An 18,168-nucleotide genomic window follows, 5' to 3' on the forward strand; every position below is an offset into this window, starting at 1 on the left:
CCACTGCTAAGTCAACTGGAGTGTAGCCAGAGTCAGCACTAAGACGGGGGTGGGGAGCCTATGGCCCAGAGGCCGGATCCGGGCCCTGGCTTGCCTAGATCCGGCCCCCGAGATTTCCCCCCCACCCAGCATTGGGGAGCCGGTGCTGGTGCTCCAGTCCTGCACCCCAGGGAGCTGTGGGTCGTGGTTTTTCATTTCATGTTTGCTTCTCGCTTCTGTGGGTCAGTGGCCTCCAGCTCCAAAAGGGTCCCCCCCCCCCACCGCACTAGGGTCTGGGCCCTCGTGAAAGAACAGCCTGCACGCTTCCCTTCCCCATCAACGCAAGCTGGTTTTAGCCCCTGCCAGGAAACCCTTGCAGAGTCGTCAAGCACTGACGGTGAAATCCTGGCCCTGGAGAAGTCATTGGAGAGGCCGAACAGATCCGGAAGCTTACTCAAGATCTCCGCACCGGAAGAAAACAAGAGTATTCAAGATCCTCTCCCAAACCGTGCGCTGGTTTATTTTCAGCCCTGAAAGTTAATGAAGCACTTGGGCTAGGATTCACAAAGGGGCGTAGGTACCTACCTCCCAGTCAAAGGAGATCCATAAGTGTGTAGTTAACCCCTGGATGGGGCATCTTCAGTGTATATCGGTTAGAGCAGTGGTCCCCAACCAGGGGCGGGGCCACTCACACGCCAGGCACCCGGGGGCGGGGCCACTCATGCGCCGGGCACCCGGGGGCGGGGCTGCACATGTGCCTGGGGGCGGAGCCACCCATACGCTGCATGCCCAGTGCCGGTGCCACCCATGCGCTACACTCCCGGGGCCAGTGCCTCTCCTTTGCCGCACGCCCAGGAGCCGGCATCACCCACGCGCTGCGTACCCAGGGCCAGCGCCACGCTTGTGCCGCATACCCGGAGCCAGCGCCACGCCTGTGCCACGTACCCGGGGGCTGGCACCGCCCATACACCACGTACACGGGGGCGGGGCTGGCCCCGATCACTCGGCGGGCGCACAGCAATGGCCCGGCGGGCGCCATGGTGCCCGCAGGCACCGCATTGGGGACCACTGGGCTAGAGCATTCCAACTCCAAAGCCAGGGCAAGTCCTTCCTTTGTGTACAATAAACTTTGGACCAAGCCATAATGCTGAAATACAAGGCTCGCTACAAGAACGCCTGCCTAAATACCAGGAATTGGTGCATTTTTTGTGACCGTCACCTATTTTCCCTGCACACAGTAAATGAATGGGATTTCCCCCTGTACGTAACAGCACCTGTTTTCCTGGTGCAGCTCGTCTCCTGACGGAAGCCCGCTCGGAATGCAAGACTTTTTTTCCCAGCACAGTGTTTTGGCTCTTAAAGGGGCCGCGATTGCATTTCTGCTCTTTTTTTTGCTCAACAAGTTTGATCCTGGAGTACCGGCACCTTTTTTCTTACAAAAAAAGCACTGCCAGGGATGTCATAGTGCAGCCAGTTAAACAATTAACCGATAAGTGGATGCTTACCGTTTAATATCACCAACTACATGCTCCCCCTCCCCCTCCGCCGTCCCACAGCACTGCCAGTACATTTGTTTATTGGACTGGTCGGCAGCCTGGCTCAGTCCCGGCTCACGCCGGGTCCTGGGAGCAATCCTCGTGGTGGCTCTGCACAAGCCGGGACAGAGCACAAGCCAGCTCCTAAAATACTTTCCTTGCAGAGTCACAGCGGAGGTAGCTCCTCGGACCCGGCACGAGCTGGAACCGAGTGCTTGCAGCGCCAATCCTTATCGATTAATCGTGTAGTCAACAAAAATGTGGTCGACTACACGATTAACGAATTACACGCTTCTTAGCAACCCTACTAAATACCTTATTATCATCATCAACAACCATGGTCTCAACGCCTGTTGGCATCTGATGCCTCCCTCGCTATTTCTTTCCATCTTTCCCTGGCCAGTGTGGAGTGGCTTAGTTTCTGTAGACTAGCTCCACACCAATCTACTACATCATCTACCCATTCTCTGTGGGGTCTGCCTCTCCTGTTCGGATCATCCATTATGCTGAATACCAGGGTCTTAACCTTTCGGTCATTGTTCATTCTGCAGATATGCCCGAATAGCTGTAACTTCCATTGTATAACCTTCTTCAGTAGGTTCTCTTTCGGCTGTATCTTCCTATATAATTCCACCTTGGTGACCTTCTGCATCCATCCTATTCTCAGGATCTTTCTAGCACAACTTCTCTCCAACGCCAATATCCTTCTCTTCGAATCTTTCGAATCTCACATCCGTACAACATGCTGCTAAATCCACACATTTTCAAGATGCTTAGCTTCATTCCTAAGCTAATCGCTTTACTTTTCCAGATCTTATCCATCGCCCTCAAACTCACTCTTGCTTTCGCTATTCTAGATGCTATTTCCTTCTTACAGTCTAGATCATACGTCATATTGCTCTCCAAATATGTGAACTTCTCTACGTTCTCTAGTTCAGTCCCATCTACACTGATCTTCCTTCCTATTTCCTTCTCTCCAAATACCATTGTCTTCGTTTTATCAATATTTATAATCAGTCCATACTGCTTCCCTTCCTCATTTAGCACCTCCATCATTCTCGCTAGCTTCTCTTAATTTTCCTTGATGATTAGCTAGCGAAGTTTTAATCTGGTCCTATTTGAAACCAGCCACCCCCACTCCCACCCCGCAGAACTAAATATACTAGATCTGATTCTCTTTAACACCAGGGTAAGTCCAAAGTAAGCGTAGGGAGGACGGTGGAGGTGGATGAGTGTGGAACTGATGCAAAGGAGTGGAGACGCAAACCGACAGGCTGAAATGCCCCCTGTGTAGGCAGAGGAGCTAGCGGCATACTGACGTGCCACTCGGATGTTTTCGATGGAAGCTCCTAGATGGTGCGCGCTTTTTGGCACTCCGTGTGGGTGGCTAAATGGGAGTTGGGCGAAACACTGACCCTTGATCTCTCCCCCGCCTCAGTTTCCCCATCTGGAAAGCAAAGGAGAAAGGAGTCACAGTTTCTGAAGCGATTTCAGCCCCAATCCTCAAATTTCAATGAGAATGAGGTGCCCAAAAGCCATTGAGGATCTGGGGTCGTAGGCACTTTGGGAAATTGTATCCATTAACAGGTCCCTACTTTTCGGGGGCATTGTGAGGAGAAATTCCTACATGTCTGTGAATCACTCAGACAGGATGGTGAGAAGATCTGAAGAGGGTACTAGCATAGAAGGCATCAGGATAGTGAATGCAGTGCTCAAGCCTGCAAGATGGCAGGAGAATTTGGGCCAGTCCAACTGGACTGTACAAAGAAGAGCCGCGAGCTGCACCGAATTGAAGTACTACAAAAAAAACCCTTCTCTCCCCAGACATGGGTTTGAATCGTTTGCCCCGCTCTGCTCTTGTGGTGGTTGATCGTATTTTCATAAAGATGATTTGTAACTGCCTAACAGGTACATCGCTGTCCCGGCTAGGTTGTGCGCGGTGCAGGAGGAAACATACGACAGTCCCTGCCACAGAGTTCACAGTTGACAAGAGGGAACAGATGGACAAGACAAACAACTGGACCGTGCTGCAGTGGGAGAGCAGAGGAAATATAAATATAACAGGATGCAATGCCATGGTGCCTCAGCGCCTTAGTCATGGACCCATTCCCCGAAAGGATTATGTCTCAAGGATAAGACAAGAGACACACGGTGGAAACAGACCGAGACAGAGAGTCCGTCAATAGGAGTGATCACAGCTTGCCACACGTCTGAGTTATTCCTGGGTTGTACTTTGCACACTACAGCACAAGCAAAAGTGAAACTGAAGGGATACCCAAGCTGGAGCAGAAGGATGGGCCATGGTGCTAGCCTAGAATGCCTCTGTTCTCTGCTCAAACACAGATTTCCTTTGTAACCTTGGGCAAGCCACTTAGCTGCTCTGTGCCTCAGTTTCCCCATCTGTCCCAGCACTGCTTTGCCTCACCAAATACACCCGTTTGTGATGTGCTCAGATTATATGGTCATAGGGGCTCTTACAGCAGCTAAGGGTATGTCTAGACTGCATCCCTCTGTTGGCAGATGGATGCAGATTAGGCAGGTCGACATTGCAAATGAGGCAGGAATTTAAATATCCCGCGCCTAATTTGCATAAACATGACCACCACGTTTTGCCGACTCGGCAAAAAGCGGCAGTCTAGAGGGGGATCTGTCAAGGAAGAAAGTCTTTTTTGATAGATCCCTTATGCCTCCTTCAAGGTGCTGAGTTGGCAAAATGTGGCAGCCATTTTTATGCGAATTAGGCACGGGATATTTAAATCCCTGCCTCATTTGCAATGTCGACCTGCCTAATCTGCATCCCTCTGCCGACAGAGGGATGCAGTCTAGACATACACTAAGGTACTTAAGGCTGACACCAGCCCTAAGCAGAAAACTCTCTCCCACCTTTGTCTGCAGACAAAACTCCCACTGACTTGAACGATAGCGTTACCTGAGTAAAGACCCAGAACGCCAAAAACAGGTCTATTCCCGGAGGTAAGATCTTAGGGGTGGCTAAACAAGGGCAGGATTTGGACTCAGAACAGGAGTTTAGTAACAACAACAACTACAACATCTTACCTCATCCCTTCGTAAAACTCGATGGATAAGCTGACAATTTCATCGTCTGTCAGGTTCCCTTTCTCCTGCTCAGACACTTCCCCGCGGTCCTCATTGGAGCCATTGGGAACTACACAGGGAGAGAGATGTTAAACCCCATCCCAAGCTTGTTTAGGGTCGAGGCAGAGAGGGGAAGAGAACTAGGGATGTAACAGTGGAGTCGATTAACCGATAAGCAAAAGCGTATAGGTTAATGCTATAGCCGACATGCATTTAGTTTGGAAAGGAGAAGACTGAGAGGGGACAGGATAGTGGTTTTCAGGTATCTAAAAGGGTGTCACAGGGAGGAGGGAGAAAAATCGTTCTCCTTGGCCTCTGAGGACAGGACAAGAAGCAATGGGCTTAAACTGCAGCCAGGGAGGTTTAGGTTGGACATTAGGAAAATCTTCCTGCCTCTCAGGGTGGTTAAACACTGGAATAAATTGCCTAGGGAGGTTGTGGAATCTCCATCTCTGGAGATATTTAAGAGCAGGTTGGACAGACACCTGTCAGGGATGGTCTAGACAGTGCTGGGTCCTGCCATGAGGGCAAGGGACTGGACTTGATGGGCTCCCGAGGTCCCTTCCAGTTCTAGTGTTCTATGATTCAAGGATTCCCCCGCCTCCCTTTGCCAGTACATTTTGCCAGCAACCCAGCTCAGTCCTGGCTCACGCTGGGTCCAGAACTTACTCTGCTGCCGCTCTGCATTTAAAGTGTATTAGGAGCCAGGTGGGAGGCAGCCCAGCTCAGTTCCGGCTCGCTTGGGGTCTGGGAGCTCAGCCCTGCCCCTCCCGCCTGGACAGGGTGTGACGTAGTGGGGGTACCTGGCTGGTTTCTATGCTGCTGGCTCTGGGGTAACCCCCACCGGCTGCTGTGGGTACCACGACCCAGCAAAACAGGATGAGTCACTATGCAAACCAGTGGCCAGACACCCCCCATGGAGAGGAACAAAGGAAGGTGGATGCTGCCCTGGCTGGGGGGCAGGGCTGGAAGAGAGTTGGTTAGTTGCTGTCTGGAAAGCAGGGGAGAAGGAGCTGGGGAGGGGGCTGGGACTCCCCTATCTCAAGGGGAGCACTGAGGCCTCTTAGCCCCAGTTCCTGTAACCAGATTACATCTGTGCTGTGCTGTATCGTGGAGAAGCAATAAACCACCCTCAATTCCACTGGCTGGTGGAGTCTGTTTGTGCCATTTCGGGGTGCAGGAGACGGGGGACCCCCAACGCGCCGTCACACAGGGGCTGCTGCCACCCCACACTGTGCAGCAGTGCGAGGTGACAGGCAGCCAGTCTGCGAGAGGAGTTGGTTTTTAAACTGGTTCTCCTCACGGACCAGCTCCCACCTGGCAGCCGGGGCTGATACAGAGGCAGCAGCGCGGAGTGGCAGGGAGTTCCTTGGGAGTGGGAAGCACTAACTGCCGGCCCCGCCCCCGGGGACGATAGAATCGTCGACTAACCGATAAAAATTCCCGAGGTTAATCGACTGTTCGATTAACCGATATTGAACTTCCCTAAAGAGAACAGAAGGGAAGAGAGACGGAGGCGACATCTGCTTTGCAGACACTTACCATCTGCCATGGGATAGGCTGCATAGAATTCCCGCCGCCTCTTCATTTCATCTGCAAGAGAAGAGGAATCGCAGCCGGGAAGGGCCGAGTGAGAAAGAATAAGAGGAGGGAGAATAGAGGCTAACGGCCTGGTCTGCACCATTTTGACACCCCGTTGGGAGGGTGATGTTTTAGCAGGCCTGCCGACGGGGGTGGGGAAGGGGAGCAGCGATACAAAAGGGCCCAGGCCTTCTGGCTGCCGCCACTGCTACTCAGAGTCCCGGCCCTTTAAATCGCCGCTGGAGTGCTGTGCAGCACGCACCAGGCAGCACTGAGGGCTGCCCAGCCCCGCCTCTTCTGCCCAAGGCCCCGCCCCTTCCACCCAATGCATTGCCCCTTCCAAGGCATAAAGCAGGGCCCTCCCCCTGCCTTGCCCAGAGGTCCAGCAAGGCTGTCAGCCCCACTGTGCGCCTTTCATAGAATCCTAGAATACTAGGACTGGAAGGGACCTCGAGAGTCATCGAGTCCAGTCCCCTGCCCCCATGGATGCAGTTATAAAAGAGTCCTATAGATTATATAGTATAGATTATTCCCCCTATAGCAATAGCTATACCGGTATAAGCACTTTTATACCGATATATCCGTATTCACATTAAGCAGGCTGTGCCACTATCACCAGCCTGGGCTGAGTGGAAGGGATACATCTTTTTTGTGTTGGGTGTAAGGGTGGCCATTCCACAGGCACCCAAACCCTGTTCCCAAGGGCGCGATGGGATCGACTTCAATAGGAACAGAGTGAGGCCACACCGAGAGTTTCTGAAGCCCGCCCCCAGACCATCACCCTTGTGTGCGCATTGCAGTCTGCCTCCGTACCTTTGAAAAGCCCCGGCACCAGTTTGTACACTATGTCTTGTAGGGTTTTGTCCGACCTGAAAGACACAAGTAAGAATGAGTCAGGGTGGGTTGCCAAACCAAGAGACCCCATTCCACACCCAGGCAAAAGACCAGCATGCGGCTTGGGCACCATTACCGCTCCAAAACAGGGCTCACTCGGGACATAAGTGGTGGGAGATATCACCTTGGCTCTTTGCAGAGGAACAGAGGTGAAGTCAAGCCCACGCTGTAAAGCAAGGGTGGGCAAGATGCGTCCGTGAGCTGGATTTGGCTGGTCAAGCCATTGACTTCAGCCCGCAGCCACCCTGATGCTCCCCCGCCCCGCCAGCCAATCAGGGTCTGTGGACAGGGGGGAGCATGGGAAGACTCCTTGCCCCACCCATTCCGCTTGAGGCCCACCCCTTCCGCTTCAGGTCCCACCCCTTCCTCTCGAGGCCCCACCCCTTCCACTTCAGGCCCCACCCCTTCCACTCAAGGCGCCAGTGACCACCTTCAAAATTTGTGAAGTTGCCCCCCCCTTCAAAAATTATTGCCCACCCCTGCTGTAAAGGATCTGCTCTGATTTAAATACGGCTGATAAAATTCCTATTGACTTTAATGAAAGTGGACACAGGTTGCAGGTGGCGTTCTTTAAACAAAGGAAATCCTTTGTTTGCCAACTCTTGGTGTTTTATGTAAAGCCCGAAGGCCTGGAATTCTACGATTACAACAAAACGTCATTTCGGTTTTTTAATTATTGCTAGCCTTTGGAACTATAGAGAAAAGCCGGGAAATAATGAACACCACCTAAATCTAAGATAGAACTTTTCATTTGTAAATCTCAAACAGAGGAGGTCAGTATGGTTATCCCTGTTTCACAGATGGGGAAACTGAGGCATGTGGGGGCATGCCTGAGGTCACCCACCCAGCCCTGGGCAGAGGTAAGGACTTTTATTTTATTGGCATTGCCATAGTACCCAAGTCATGGACCAGTTCCCTCATTTTTTTTCCATCAATGTGCAGAATGAATTTGGTTATATGCACAGAGTTATGTGAAGATGTGCACCACCAGCAAAAAACATATGTGGCCAGCTATGGGTGCTCTGCTAATTGGCTGGGTGGCATTTGAATCTCTCCTGGTTGGCCAGCTTACAGGATACAAGGTTGGGATCCCTCTGTGCTTGGTGCTGGGCAAACACAGAACAAAACCATGATTCGTGTCCCAAGAAACTTAGATTCTAGAACCAGGTCTCCTAAGTCCAGTCCAGTGCTCTTTTTATTAGTCAACATTGCCTCCCAGGTGTACACCAAAAGCTTACATGGAAAAGCTAGTACAGAGAACTTGACTTCTATGTAGACGGTCACGGTCGTTAAACTAATCAGGAGTGAAGTTAAGATTTTGTCATGGGAATTTTTGGTAAAAGTCACAGACAAGACACGGGCAATAAGTCACAAAAACTAAAGCCTGAAGTTGTGGAGGTCACATAAAAATCACAGAATCTGTGACCTCCATAACCTACTCCAGCCTTAATTGCAGCTGGGGAGTCTGACTTGTGATTCTTAACCCGTAACCCTGGCAAAACTAAAGACACAAATATCCCCCACCAGCATTCACAAATCTCAAAAAATCAATAGAAATGTTTCCGTGGTTTTTTAAAAAAAATACAGAGATACCATTTTAAATTTGAATAGTGATAGAAATGTAGCCGTGTTAGTCTGGTGTAGCTGAAACAAAATACAGGACTATGTGGCACTTTAAAGACTAACGAGATGGTTTATTAGATGATGGCCCACGAAAGCTCATCACCTAATAAACCATCTTGTTAGTCTTTAAAGTGCTACATAGTCCTGTATTTTGTTTCATTTTAAATTTGGGCTTTGGTAAGCCACTGCAGTATTTGCTGCCTAAATGTTGCAGCTTTTTAAGACCAAAAAACCTCAGCAGCGAAACTTAAAATAAACCAAAGCAGAAAGTGACCGGTTCTGCATTTTGGTTGCCCAGAGGTAACATTTTCAAAAGCAACTAAGTGATATAAGTGTGGGATTCACAAAGATACCTAAGTGATTAATTCCCATCGATTTCAATGAGAGTTAGGCAAGCAGGTACCTTCCTGAATCAGTAATCCCTGTAAGATGTGCGCTTGTGCCAACACCCAGGAGAGATTCAAATGCCACCCAGCTGATTAGCAGAGCACACACAACCAGCAGTGCATGTTTCTATTGGTGGTGCACATCTGCGCATGCCTTGGTGCGCATACCAAAAATTATTCCACACGTGGATAGAAAAAATTAGAAGGGGGCATTGTCGTGAATCCCGCCCCTAGCTACCATTTGCAAAAGTGACTTAAGGCCAGAGTTCCAAAGGCAATTAGAGGCCTAAAGATGCAAATAGGCACCTAATAAGCTTGACAGACATGCCTAAGCAGGACAGGTGCTAAACTCCCACAAATTTCAATGGGAGACAGTGGCCAATGCCAGGTGCCCCAGAGGGAATGAACAGAACAAGAGATCATCAAATGATCCCTCCCCTGTCCCTCATTCCCAGCCTCTGACAAACAGAGGCTAGGGACATCATTCCTACCAAACCTGGTAAATAAGCTTTGAAGGACCTAACCGCCATGAATTTATCTAGATCTTTATTGAACCCTCTTAAAATCCTGATCCTCACACCATCCTCCAGCAAGGAGTTCCACAAGTCAACAGTGCGCTGTATGAAGAAAAACTTCCTTTTGTTTTAAACCTGCCATCTATTAATTTTATTTGGCAGCCCCAAGTTCTTGTGTTACCGGAACAAGTAAATAACTTTTCCTTATTCGCTTTCTCTACACTAGCCATGATTTTATAGACTTTGCTGTATCCCCCCTAAGTCTCCACTTTTCTAAGCTGAAAAGTCCCTGTCTTTTTAATCTCTCTTCATATGGCAGCTGTTCCAAACCCCTCATAATTTTTGTTGCCCTTTTCTGAACTCATGAGGACTTTGGATCTGGCCCCAAAAGCAAGGCTCTAGCCCTACTGCCAAATGGAAAAATGGGAACGTCAGGGTCACGGATCACAGATCAAACTTATTTCTAGACTACAATGAATAACTTTGCCCTTTGTGCTTTTTCTAACCTTTGCGAATCAACACCGGTATTGTGAGGCAAACTGAGGGTCATTTTACAGATGGGGCAGCCAAAGGAGAGATTATAAAATTGGGGGTCGGATTCTCATTTACAGCCCAGGCCTCTTGATGTGGCTAACATGGTGGAAAGAGGCACTAATGCCCTGGGGGCTGATCAAACAAGGACACAGAGGTATACAGGTGCCGTGCTTAATGACTGGGGAGCAGGTGGGAGGGGTTGCCTATGACAGGGGTTTTCAAACTTTTTTTCTCATGACCGACTTGAAGAAAATTGCTGATGCTGCGACTCGACATAACTTGATTAAGTGTGCGCTCCGGGGTGGGGCTGAGGATGGGAGTTTTGGGGTGTAGCAGGGGGCTCTGGCTTTGGGGTGGGCAGGGCTGGGGCAGGAGGGGCTGGCCTTGAGCAGCTCCCGGGCAGCAGTGCAGTAAGGCAGCTTCCTGCCCCTCCAGCAGCAGGTCCCCAGCAGCAGGTCCCCTGCCCGGGGCCAGAATAAGGGGGGGCTACCCGGGCAGCTGCCCGGGGCACCAACCTATGGGGGGCACCTGATGGCAGCTATAAGGGGTGCCACATGCCCGGCGCCCCTTACAGCTGCAATCAGGCGCCGCGCACCCAAAGCTGGGGCCGTGCACGCGCTGTGTGTCTGGGGGCGGAGCCACACATGTGTCATGCGCCCGCTACTCGGGGTGCAGGAATGGCTCCAGCTGGCCCTGGACCTGCCAATGGGAGTGCGGAGTTCGTGCTCAGGGCAGGGGCAGTGCATGGAACCCTGTGTGCTTCTGGGGAGCAGCGCAGTCTGCGGTACCAGGACAGCCCCCCGACTGCTCACCTGATCCCCCTGCAGCCATGATCCCCCGGGCCCAACCTCCCACCACCCAGCCCTGGGGATCGCCCCCTCGTTTGAACACCACAGATCTCTGACTCAGTGCCAATTATAAAGTAAGGAGGGTGATTTCTCAGTGCTCAGCACACCAATGCAAGTCTAGTCTGCTGCTTTGTGTCTGTCTCCTGGCAGGGTGCACCTCCATCAGGGGCTGTGCACACATTCAGAGATACGTCACAGAAAAGTCCGTGGGAGTTAGAGTGTAAATATTTCACAGGGAGCCCCCCCCCCAAAAAAAAAGTGTTACTACAGAAACAGATTTACATGGAAGCGCTAAAAAAAAAAAAGCCGCGAGTGATGTATTGCAGCCTTAATGGTTTCTATGCCAACCACCTGCACGGCTCATTCTGCAACTGACAAGACATGTCTGGCTTCCCCAGGCCCAGATGAATGGAGAAGGAGCAAAGCTGGGATTAATCATGCACCGAGCACAGGACATTAGTTTTATCCTAGTGAGTCTGTGCATGGAACAGGGGGCTGAGAAACACACCCACACATCACACACACTCACTCACCCTCCCTTGACTGGGAGGCAGATGCATAGTCGCAAGACAAACGGATCAATGCATTATAAACCACAAGCAGGCTCAGGTTAAATTGCTCTGGTCGTGGCTTCAAAGCCTGTGGCTGGGGCATACGCTAACGCTGACCTCGGGTGCTCAGTCCAAACCGCCGGAGGTTGCAACACGCATCGCGCCTTTCCCCGCTATTTAATCATCCTCATCTCTTTAGTACATCATTGAAAGGGGCTGGAACATCTGGAGAGGCTCCAGATCCTGTCTAACCCTCCCGTCTGGCTCGGATCTCCTGTCTATTATACACCACGTAGAGTGGGACCCAATACGCCAGGCGCTGCATCTGCAGTGAGCGGAACATCCCTGCCAGGGCTTTGCTGATGACGTCAAACCCCTCGGGAACGCCCACCAGGACGTCAAACGCAAAATGACGACTCTGTATAGCTGTGCTGGGCAACCCATGGCCGGCAAGCCACTCACAGCTCGTCAGGGTGAGCCCTGACGACCTGCCAGATGGGTTTAAAAGCCTTACGGGGTTGCTGTGTTAGTCTTTAATTAAAAAAACTACAACTGGTCCTGTAGCACAGTAGAGCTTTTGTGGCCAAAACCCACTTCCCACTCCGCTCATCTGAGGAAGTGGGTTTTGCCCACAAAAGCTCATGATACTAGACATATATATTTGTTAGTTTCTAAGGTTCGACAGAACTACTCTTTCTTTTTCTTTTTTTTAAACCAGACAGATTGTTCACTTTGCAACCACAGATACAGCCACCTGCCGCTCCCATGGGCTGTGATTTGCTGTTCCCAGCCAATGGGAGCTGCAGGAAGCAGCTCAGCCCTCAGGGATTGGCTAGCCACTGCTTCCCGCAGCTCCCATTGGCTGGAAAGAGCAAAATGCGGCCAATGGGAGCTGCAGGCGGCCGTACCTGTTCTTAGGAGGTGGAAGATTTCACTTGGCTTCAACAGAAGATGCTTATTCTTTTCAGTAGAAATTAATGCTCTTGATCTTGGTTTTCAAATGAGGCATTGCACCCCAGCACTAGGCCCTGGGGCTCATTGCTGCAGGGGGATCAGGTGAGCAGTGGGGGGGCTCAGGCAGCTCCCTGCCTGGCCTGGCACCGCAGACTGTGCTGCACCCCAGAAGCGATCGGCAGCAGGCCCAGCTCCTATGGGGGGTGGGGGGGAGCACACAGAGCTCCATGCACTGTCCCTACCCTGAGCACTAGCTCTGCACTCCCATTGGCTGGGAACATGGTCTGTGGGGCCAGGAGAGGCAGGAAGCTGCCTTAGCCCCCCTGCTGCATCGCTGCCCGGGAATCACTCAAGGTCAGCCCCTCTTGCCCCAACCCTGACCTCCCAAAGCCGGAGCCCCCTCCTACAGCCCAAAGTGCCCATCCTCAGCCCCACCCCGGAGCCCCCACACCAGTCACATTCTGTCGGCTCACGGCATCAACCATTTTCTTCAACCGGGTCATGAAAAAAAGAAGTTTGAAGACCCCTGTGCCACAGTATCCACGGCCGTAGCTGAAGGAAGAAAATGGCAAGAGGTCTTTCCCGGTACAAACCTCTGCAATTCTTTGCTGCCCAGGCCCCAGGTCAGCCGGCTAAGCCAGCTATATGGCAAGTGCCATTGTCGCCACTAGACAGCTGGGAAAACATAAGGGGAGCAATTTCCCTATGCTGAATCGGGGCACCTGACCCCATGGCTCATATTCAGCCGCGTTCCACGGCAACCCATGACAAATGTTCATAGGAACGTCAAGTTGCCTGAGCCCCTTTTGCAAAAATGCTGCAGAGCTGAATTCTTGTTATTGGCCTTATCTTTCAGGTTGCAATGGAGGGGGTCACACACACACACTCCCACACATGGAGGGGTGACCAATGGACCCCACCCCTCCACCTTGGTTCTCTCTGCCCTCCGCACCTGGCTGGCATCTTTCTGGGGGGCAATGCAAGGCCACATGCCCTGCCCAGATTTCTGCCAGTGTTCCCACGGGAAGGTGGCCAGCAGCAGCCTCTGGCACTGGGTGGGAGCTGCCTCCAGCCGCAGGGCTGGGATGATCCGACAGATCTCGTCTCTTTCCCCACGGCTACCGCTCCCGGGCGCTGCTTGTCCCTTCCGACTGAGGCAGGGTCAAAAGGCAGCTCACCCCTCCAGGCTGCTGCTGGCTACCGCCCACCAGCATCACCCAGCTACCTCCTGTCCCCGGGCTACAGTGCAGGCTCCAAGGGGTTAACCCCTCAGGATGCCTTGTGGCCCAGGGATCTCACTGCAGGCGCTGGAGAGGTGGCTCAGCAGGGGGAAATCCCTAAGGAATGGAGCAGCCCTGCGTTCCCTGGGATCAGGACCCAGGGCTGGGGGAAATGAGAGGGGGTGGGGAAGAGGGTGCCAAACCCCCTCCCAGGAGCTGCTGTGGAGCCTGCAGGTTCGGGGTGTGAACAGACTGGAAATCACACCCTACACCCACTACTCCAGAGCTTAGCGGAGGGGAAAAGAGGCTGCCTCGTGCCAGCACGGTGGCACCTGGACAGCACCCTGAAACAGAGGGTCTTGGGCTTTTCCAGGGCACCAGCCCAGCCATGGGCAGCGAGGGAAGGATGGAACCTGCCAGCCATGCCCTAGGTGAGCTCAGTGAGTAGACTGGGGCTGGCTCTCTGCACAGTGCTGGGAGAGGAATGTGGAGAAGTAGGGGGGGGGTCGCCCTAGGAACATGAGTTAGAAAATAAGACCTGGATCCTCAACGGTGCTTCACTCCATGAAGTGTGGGGCAGAGCTAGAAATGTAACCCACTTCTCCCGAGTCCCACACACGAGCCTAATATTAAGAAAGTATAAAACAACAAGTCGTCTTGGGACACCGGAGAGACGCACAAAAATAGAGACAATCATGAGCTTTTGAGGGTAAAACCCATTTCGGCATTGGTGCTCATCTGAGGAAGTGGATTTTGCCCATGATGCTATATTTTAATGTAAGTCTCTAAGGTACCACAGGACCACGAGTTATTTTTAAAGTTACAGACTAACACGGCAGCCCCTCTGAGACCTGTTAAGAAAGTAAATTAGTCCCCTTGATGACAACGGGCTACTCGCATGCTTCTGGTTAGGAGCAAACTTATGCACCTTGCTGAACAAACATCAGAAGTCCATACTCCATTTTCCAAAGTGACTAGTAGCATCATGGTCAGCTTGGGGCGCTTTAAAAAGAAGCCTGGGGTTTTTTTTTGGGGGGGGGGGGTTGTTTGTTTGCTTGTTTGTTTGCTCATTTGTTTGCTCTTTGGAGTTTTGTTTGTGTGTTTTTGTTTTAATTCTGTGCACCCACCCGCTGGAAATCAGGCCCCTTAAAACATCTAAAAAAATTGATCTATCCAAAATTACTACTAGTGGCTCTGGGAAAAGTTAGGCCAAAATAGCCCTCCCTCAATGGCAGCAAAGCAGGGAAGAGAATTTCCAGTGACCACTGGCTTGCTTTCCATCTCCTGTATTATCACATATTTGGGGCTGAGGGGCAAGAGACAGAAAGTGAAATCCCTCACCGGATGCTGAGGAGGGGCCTTGTTTTATGCACCTGGACATCACACATAGGACAGTATTTGTTGGTCTCCAGGTAGCGGACGATGCAGGTTTTACAGACTAGAGAAAGAAAGACAAAAATAAATGGGGTGAAATCAACATATAGACACACAGAGTGACTATCACCCATGGACAAAGCATCAGCACATGGCCTGAGTACCACTTAAGCACTAGGTATTAAGTCACATTTCGGCACCATATACATCCTACTTAAAAGGTGCCTGAGCAGGATATAACTGGTGTATAATTTGCCCTAGCCCTCCATCCAGGGCTGGCTTTCACCGACAGTGAATTTCTGCACAAGATAATGCTTTACCCTCACTGCCTGGAAAGTAATCTGTGACTGCTTCCATTGAATCCAGCTGTTTATTCCACATTCCCCTCACACCGGTGGTCTCTTATCTGGGCACAGCTGCCCTTACACCTTGCTTCTTTCTGCAGGTACGTTAGAGGAATTCCTAGATTGGAGCAGACCCTGGATCGGTGGCTGGAACTAGATGCTTCAAGGGAAGGAAGAAAACCCCAAAAGTAGGCACATATGGGACAGTCCATCCTACACACTCAGGCTACATCTACACTGAGTTTTTGCGGCAGAAAATATGCTAATGAGGGACTCATTAGCATAACTCACACTCTCATTTGCATATTTCCTGCCAATCCGTTTTTTCACTAGGGGTTTTCGCGCAAAAACAAGCAGTGTGAATGTTTCCTTTTTGTGCAAAAAAAACTTTTTGCACAAGTTCCTTATGCCTCAAAAAAGGAGGTATACTGATCTTGCGCAAAAAGGGGTTTTGAGCAAAAAGGAAACGTTCACACCGCTTGTTTCTGCGCAAAAACCTCTACCAAAAAAACAGATCGGCAGGAAATACGCAAATGAGATGGTGACTTATGCTAATGAGTCCCTCATTAGCATATTTTCTGCCGCAAACATTCGTAGTGTAGACGTAGCCTCAGGGTCCATCTACACAGCAGCGTTATTTCAGAATAACTATGAGAGCGTCTACACAGCTAGCCCGTCATTCTGAAATCATTTTGAAATAACAGGCATCTTATTTCCACGTTGGTAAACTTCATTCCACGAAGAATAACGCCCTTCCAAAATAGCTATTTCCGAATAGCCGTAGTGTGGATACTCGCTGCTTTTTTGAAATAGCTCCTCCCCGGGGCCCTTCAAAGTAATTACTCCCCGGTGCTTCCTGGAGCTCTAAATTGAGGTAGCGCATTCACATTAGGGGAGCCTGCCTCGGACTAATTTCCAGGGTTCCCTGTAGTGTAGACGCGCTATTTCGAAATAAGCTATTTCAAAGTATTTCTTGTGGAATAACTTATTCCGAAATACGCATGCAGTGTAGACATAGCCTGATAGATCTCATTCCCATCTCTAATAAAGAGAATAGCTTAATGTCCCCTGCATAGCTTAATGTCCCCTCTTTCTAAATGTTTGTCATTACTCATTGTAACTGGTTATTCTTGACAATCATCAAAATGTCTTGACTCTTGCTATGGTTTTGGCATTGGTGAATTTGTGAGTTCTACAGTTTAATCCCATGTTGTGTGAAAAAAGGAAGTACCATGCGTCCATTTTCATGTTTCCACCTTTTAAGTACACTGAATGTCCCCTTGAGGAAATCCACACCTTTGGGTTTCCAGCAGTTTTCCTTGGAAATATGGTAGGATTCTAGCTTCACTCCAATTCACCTCAATATTACTGAGCAAGTAATCTGAGGCCAAAATGACTAGGGGTTTGGGGTGCTTCAATGTTAGGGATATCTAATGTTGCAAGATGACCCAGTTTCCACAAGAGGAAAGCTCTGCTTTTCCTGGAAAAACTACTAGTAAGCTTCTTTAAGGTATCTCTCAGGTTAAGCACCTAAAAAATCACTAGCCGCTTTGGAAAAAATCTTGGCCCGTGCAGTTATATTCAGGTGAGCAGCTGGTGAATCTCTCATCACCGCCAGGTGGCTTCGGAGTTTAGCCCCCCAAAAGCAGATCTGCCAGGTGGAGTGAAAGAAAATCTCATGTCATCGGAAACAGCTGACTTCCCCAGCCTGTCCCAGTCTAGGCACAGAGGAAACTTACAAGAGTGTAAACATTCCACAATGGTGGTTGCATCTATGAAGTAGCCGCCACACAACGCACACATCAAGTGGGGATTCAGCTCCGTGATCTTGATCCTGGTGGTTCTGTGCATTTTGGATCAGGACCTCAGCAAATCCTCTCTGGAAACAAACACATCCCCGGAGGATCAAGTTAGTAGAATCTCTACAGGACAAATCAACCAGGACAAATCATCCACTGAAGCTAATAATGACAGCATTCCAGAAGCAAATGGCTCAGAAGCTTACAAACCACAGGAGCCTCTGGTTTTAGGATTTATTTCCCCTCCTTCCCCCATACATACCCCTTGTGATCTGGGTTCTGTAGTCAGGCCTTGCAAAACCCATAGAATTGCAACAATGCCCGGAGAAGGAAAACTGAACATGTGTATTTTAACAAAACAAAACACCTCTTTTTTGCTCCCCATAGAGTCACACTGGGACAACTTTACCAGGGGTAGCACCCCCAGTCCAAATGTAATCTTGTGGATGAGACAGATCTGTGTGTTTTCACAGTGCCTACCTCTCGGGGGCCCAGAAGAGATTGTGTAGTTTGGTTCCCACCACATTATAACTGTAATACTAACACTCACCGAAGAAAATTACCAAAGAGAGAGAGAGAGAGAGAGAGAGATTGATTCAATGGCCCATAGAGATCCTACACTTCATACAGTGAATCTTTTCTTTTTTTACCCTCAAATCCTGACCACAACACATACAAGATAAAGAATTTATTTCGTCATGTGTCTGCAAATGGAGATAAATCAATTCAGAGGAATAACCTGGTGCCATAGCTGGGTATAAAGAAGTGATGCACCTACCACATGTTTAGATTTGGGTAGCGATAGAGGTAAGCAACAGATGCACCGTGCAGGTTTCTGGCTGCTTCCTTAGAGCATGTCTACACAGCAGTGTTATTCCGAACTAACAAAAAGAGCCTCTACACAGCCTACCATTATTTCAAAATAATGGTGAGCT

The 18,168-nt window shown here is 50.3% G+C and overlaps 1 protein-coding gene across 4 annotated transcripts in view; it reads right to left on the bottom strand.

Annotated features, from left to right (window-relative positions):
• The window catches only part of PCGF2 (polycomb group ring finger 2), a 50,960-nt gene that overhangs the window by 17,137 nt on the left and 15,655 nt on the right, over positions 1 to 18,168 (bottom strand). For all 4 annotated transcript variants that reach the window (XM_075911711.2, XM_075911713.2, XM_075911710.2 and 1 more), the window contains exons 2-6: positions 17,174 to 17,313; positions 15,058 to 15,154; positions 7,005 to 7,060; positions 6,153 to 6,203; positions 4,572 to 4,680 (exon numbers count right to left, since the gene is read on the bottom strand). In XM_075911711.2, coding sequence (XP_075767826.1) covers positions 4,572 to 4,680; positions 6,153 to 6,203; positions 7,005 to 7,060; positions 15,058 to 15,154; positions 17,174 to 17,285 — 425 coding nt within the window. In that variant the 5' untranslated portion in view covers positions 17,286 to 17,313. The remainder of the gene's footprint in view (positions 1 to 4,571; positions 4,681 to 6,152; positions 6,204 to 7,004; positions 7,061 to 15,057; positions 15,155 to 17,173; positions 17,314 to 18,168) is intronic.

This window comes from Pelodiscus sinensis, chromosome 29 (assembly GCF_052426305.1).
Source record: "Pelodiscus sinensis isolate ZL-2025 chromosome 29, ASM5242630v1, whole genome shotgun sequence".
NCBI lineage: Eukaryota > Metazoa > Chordata > Testudines > Trionychidae > Pelodiscus > Pelodiscus sinensis.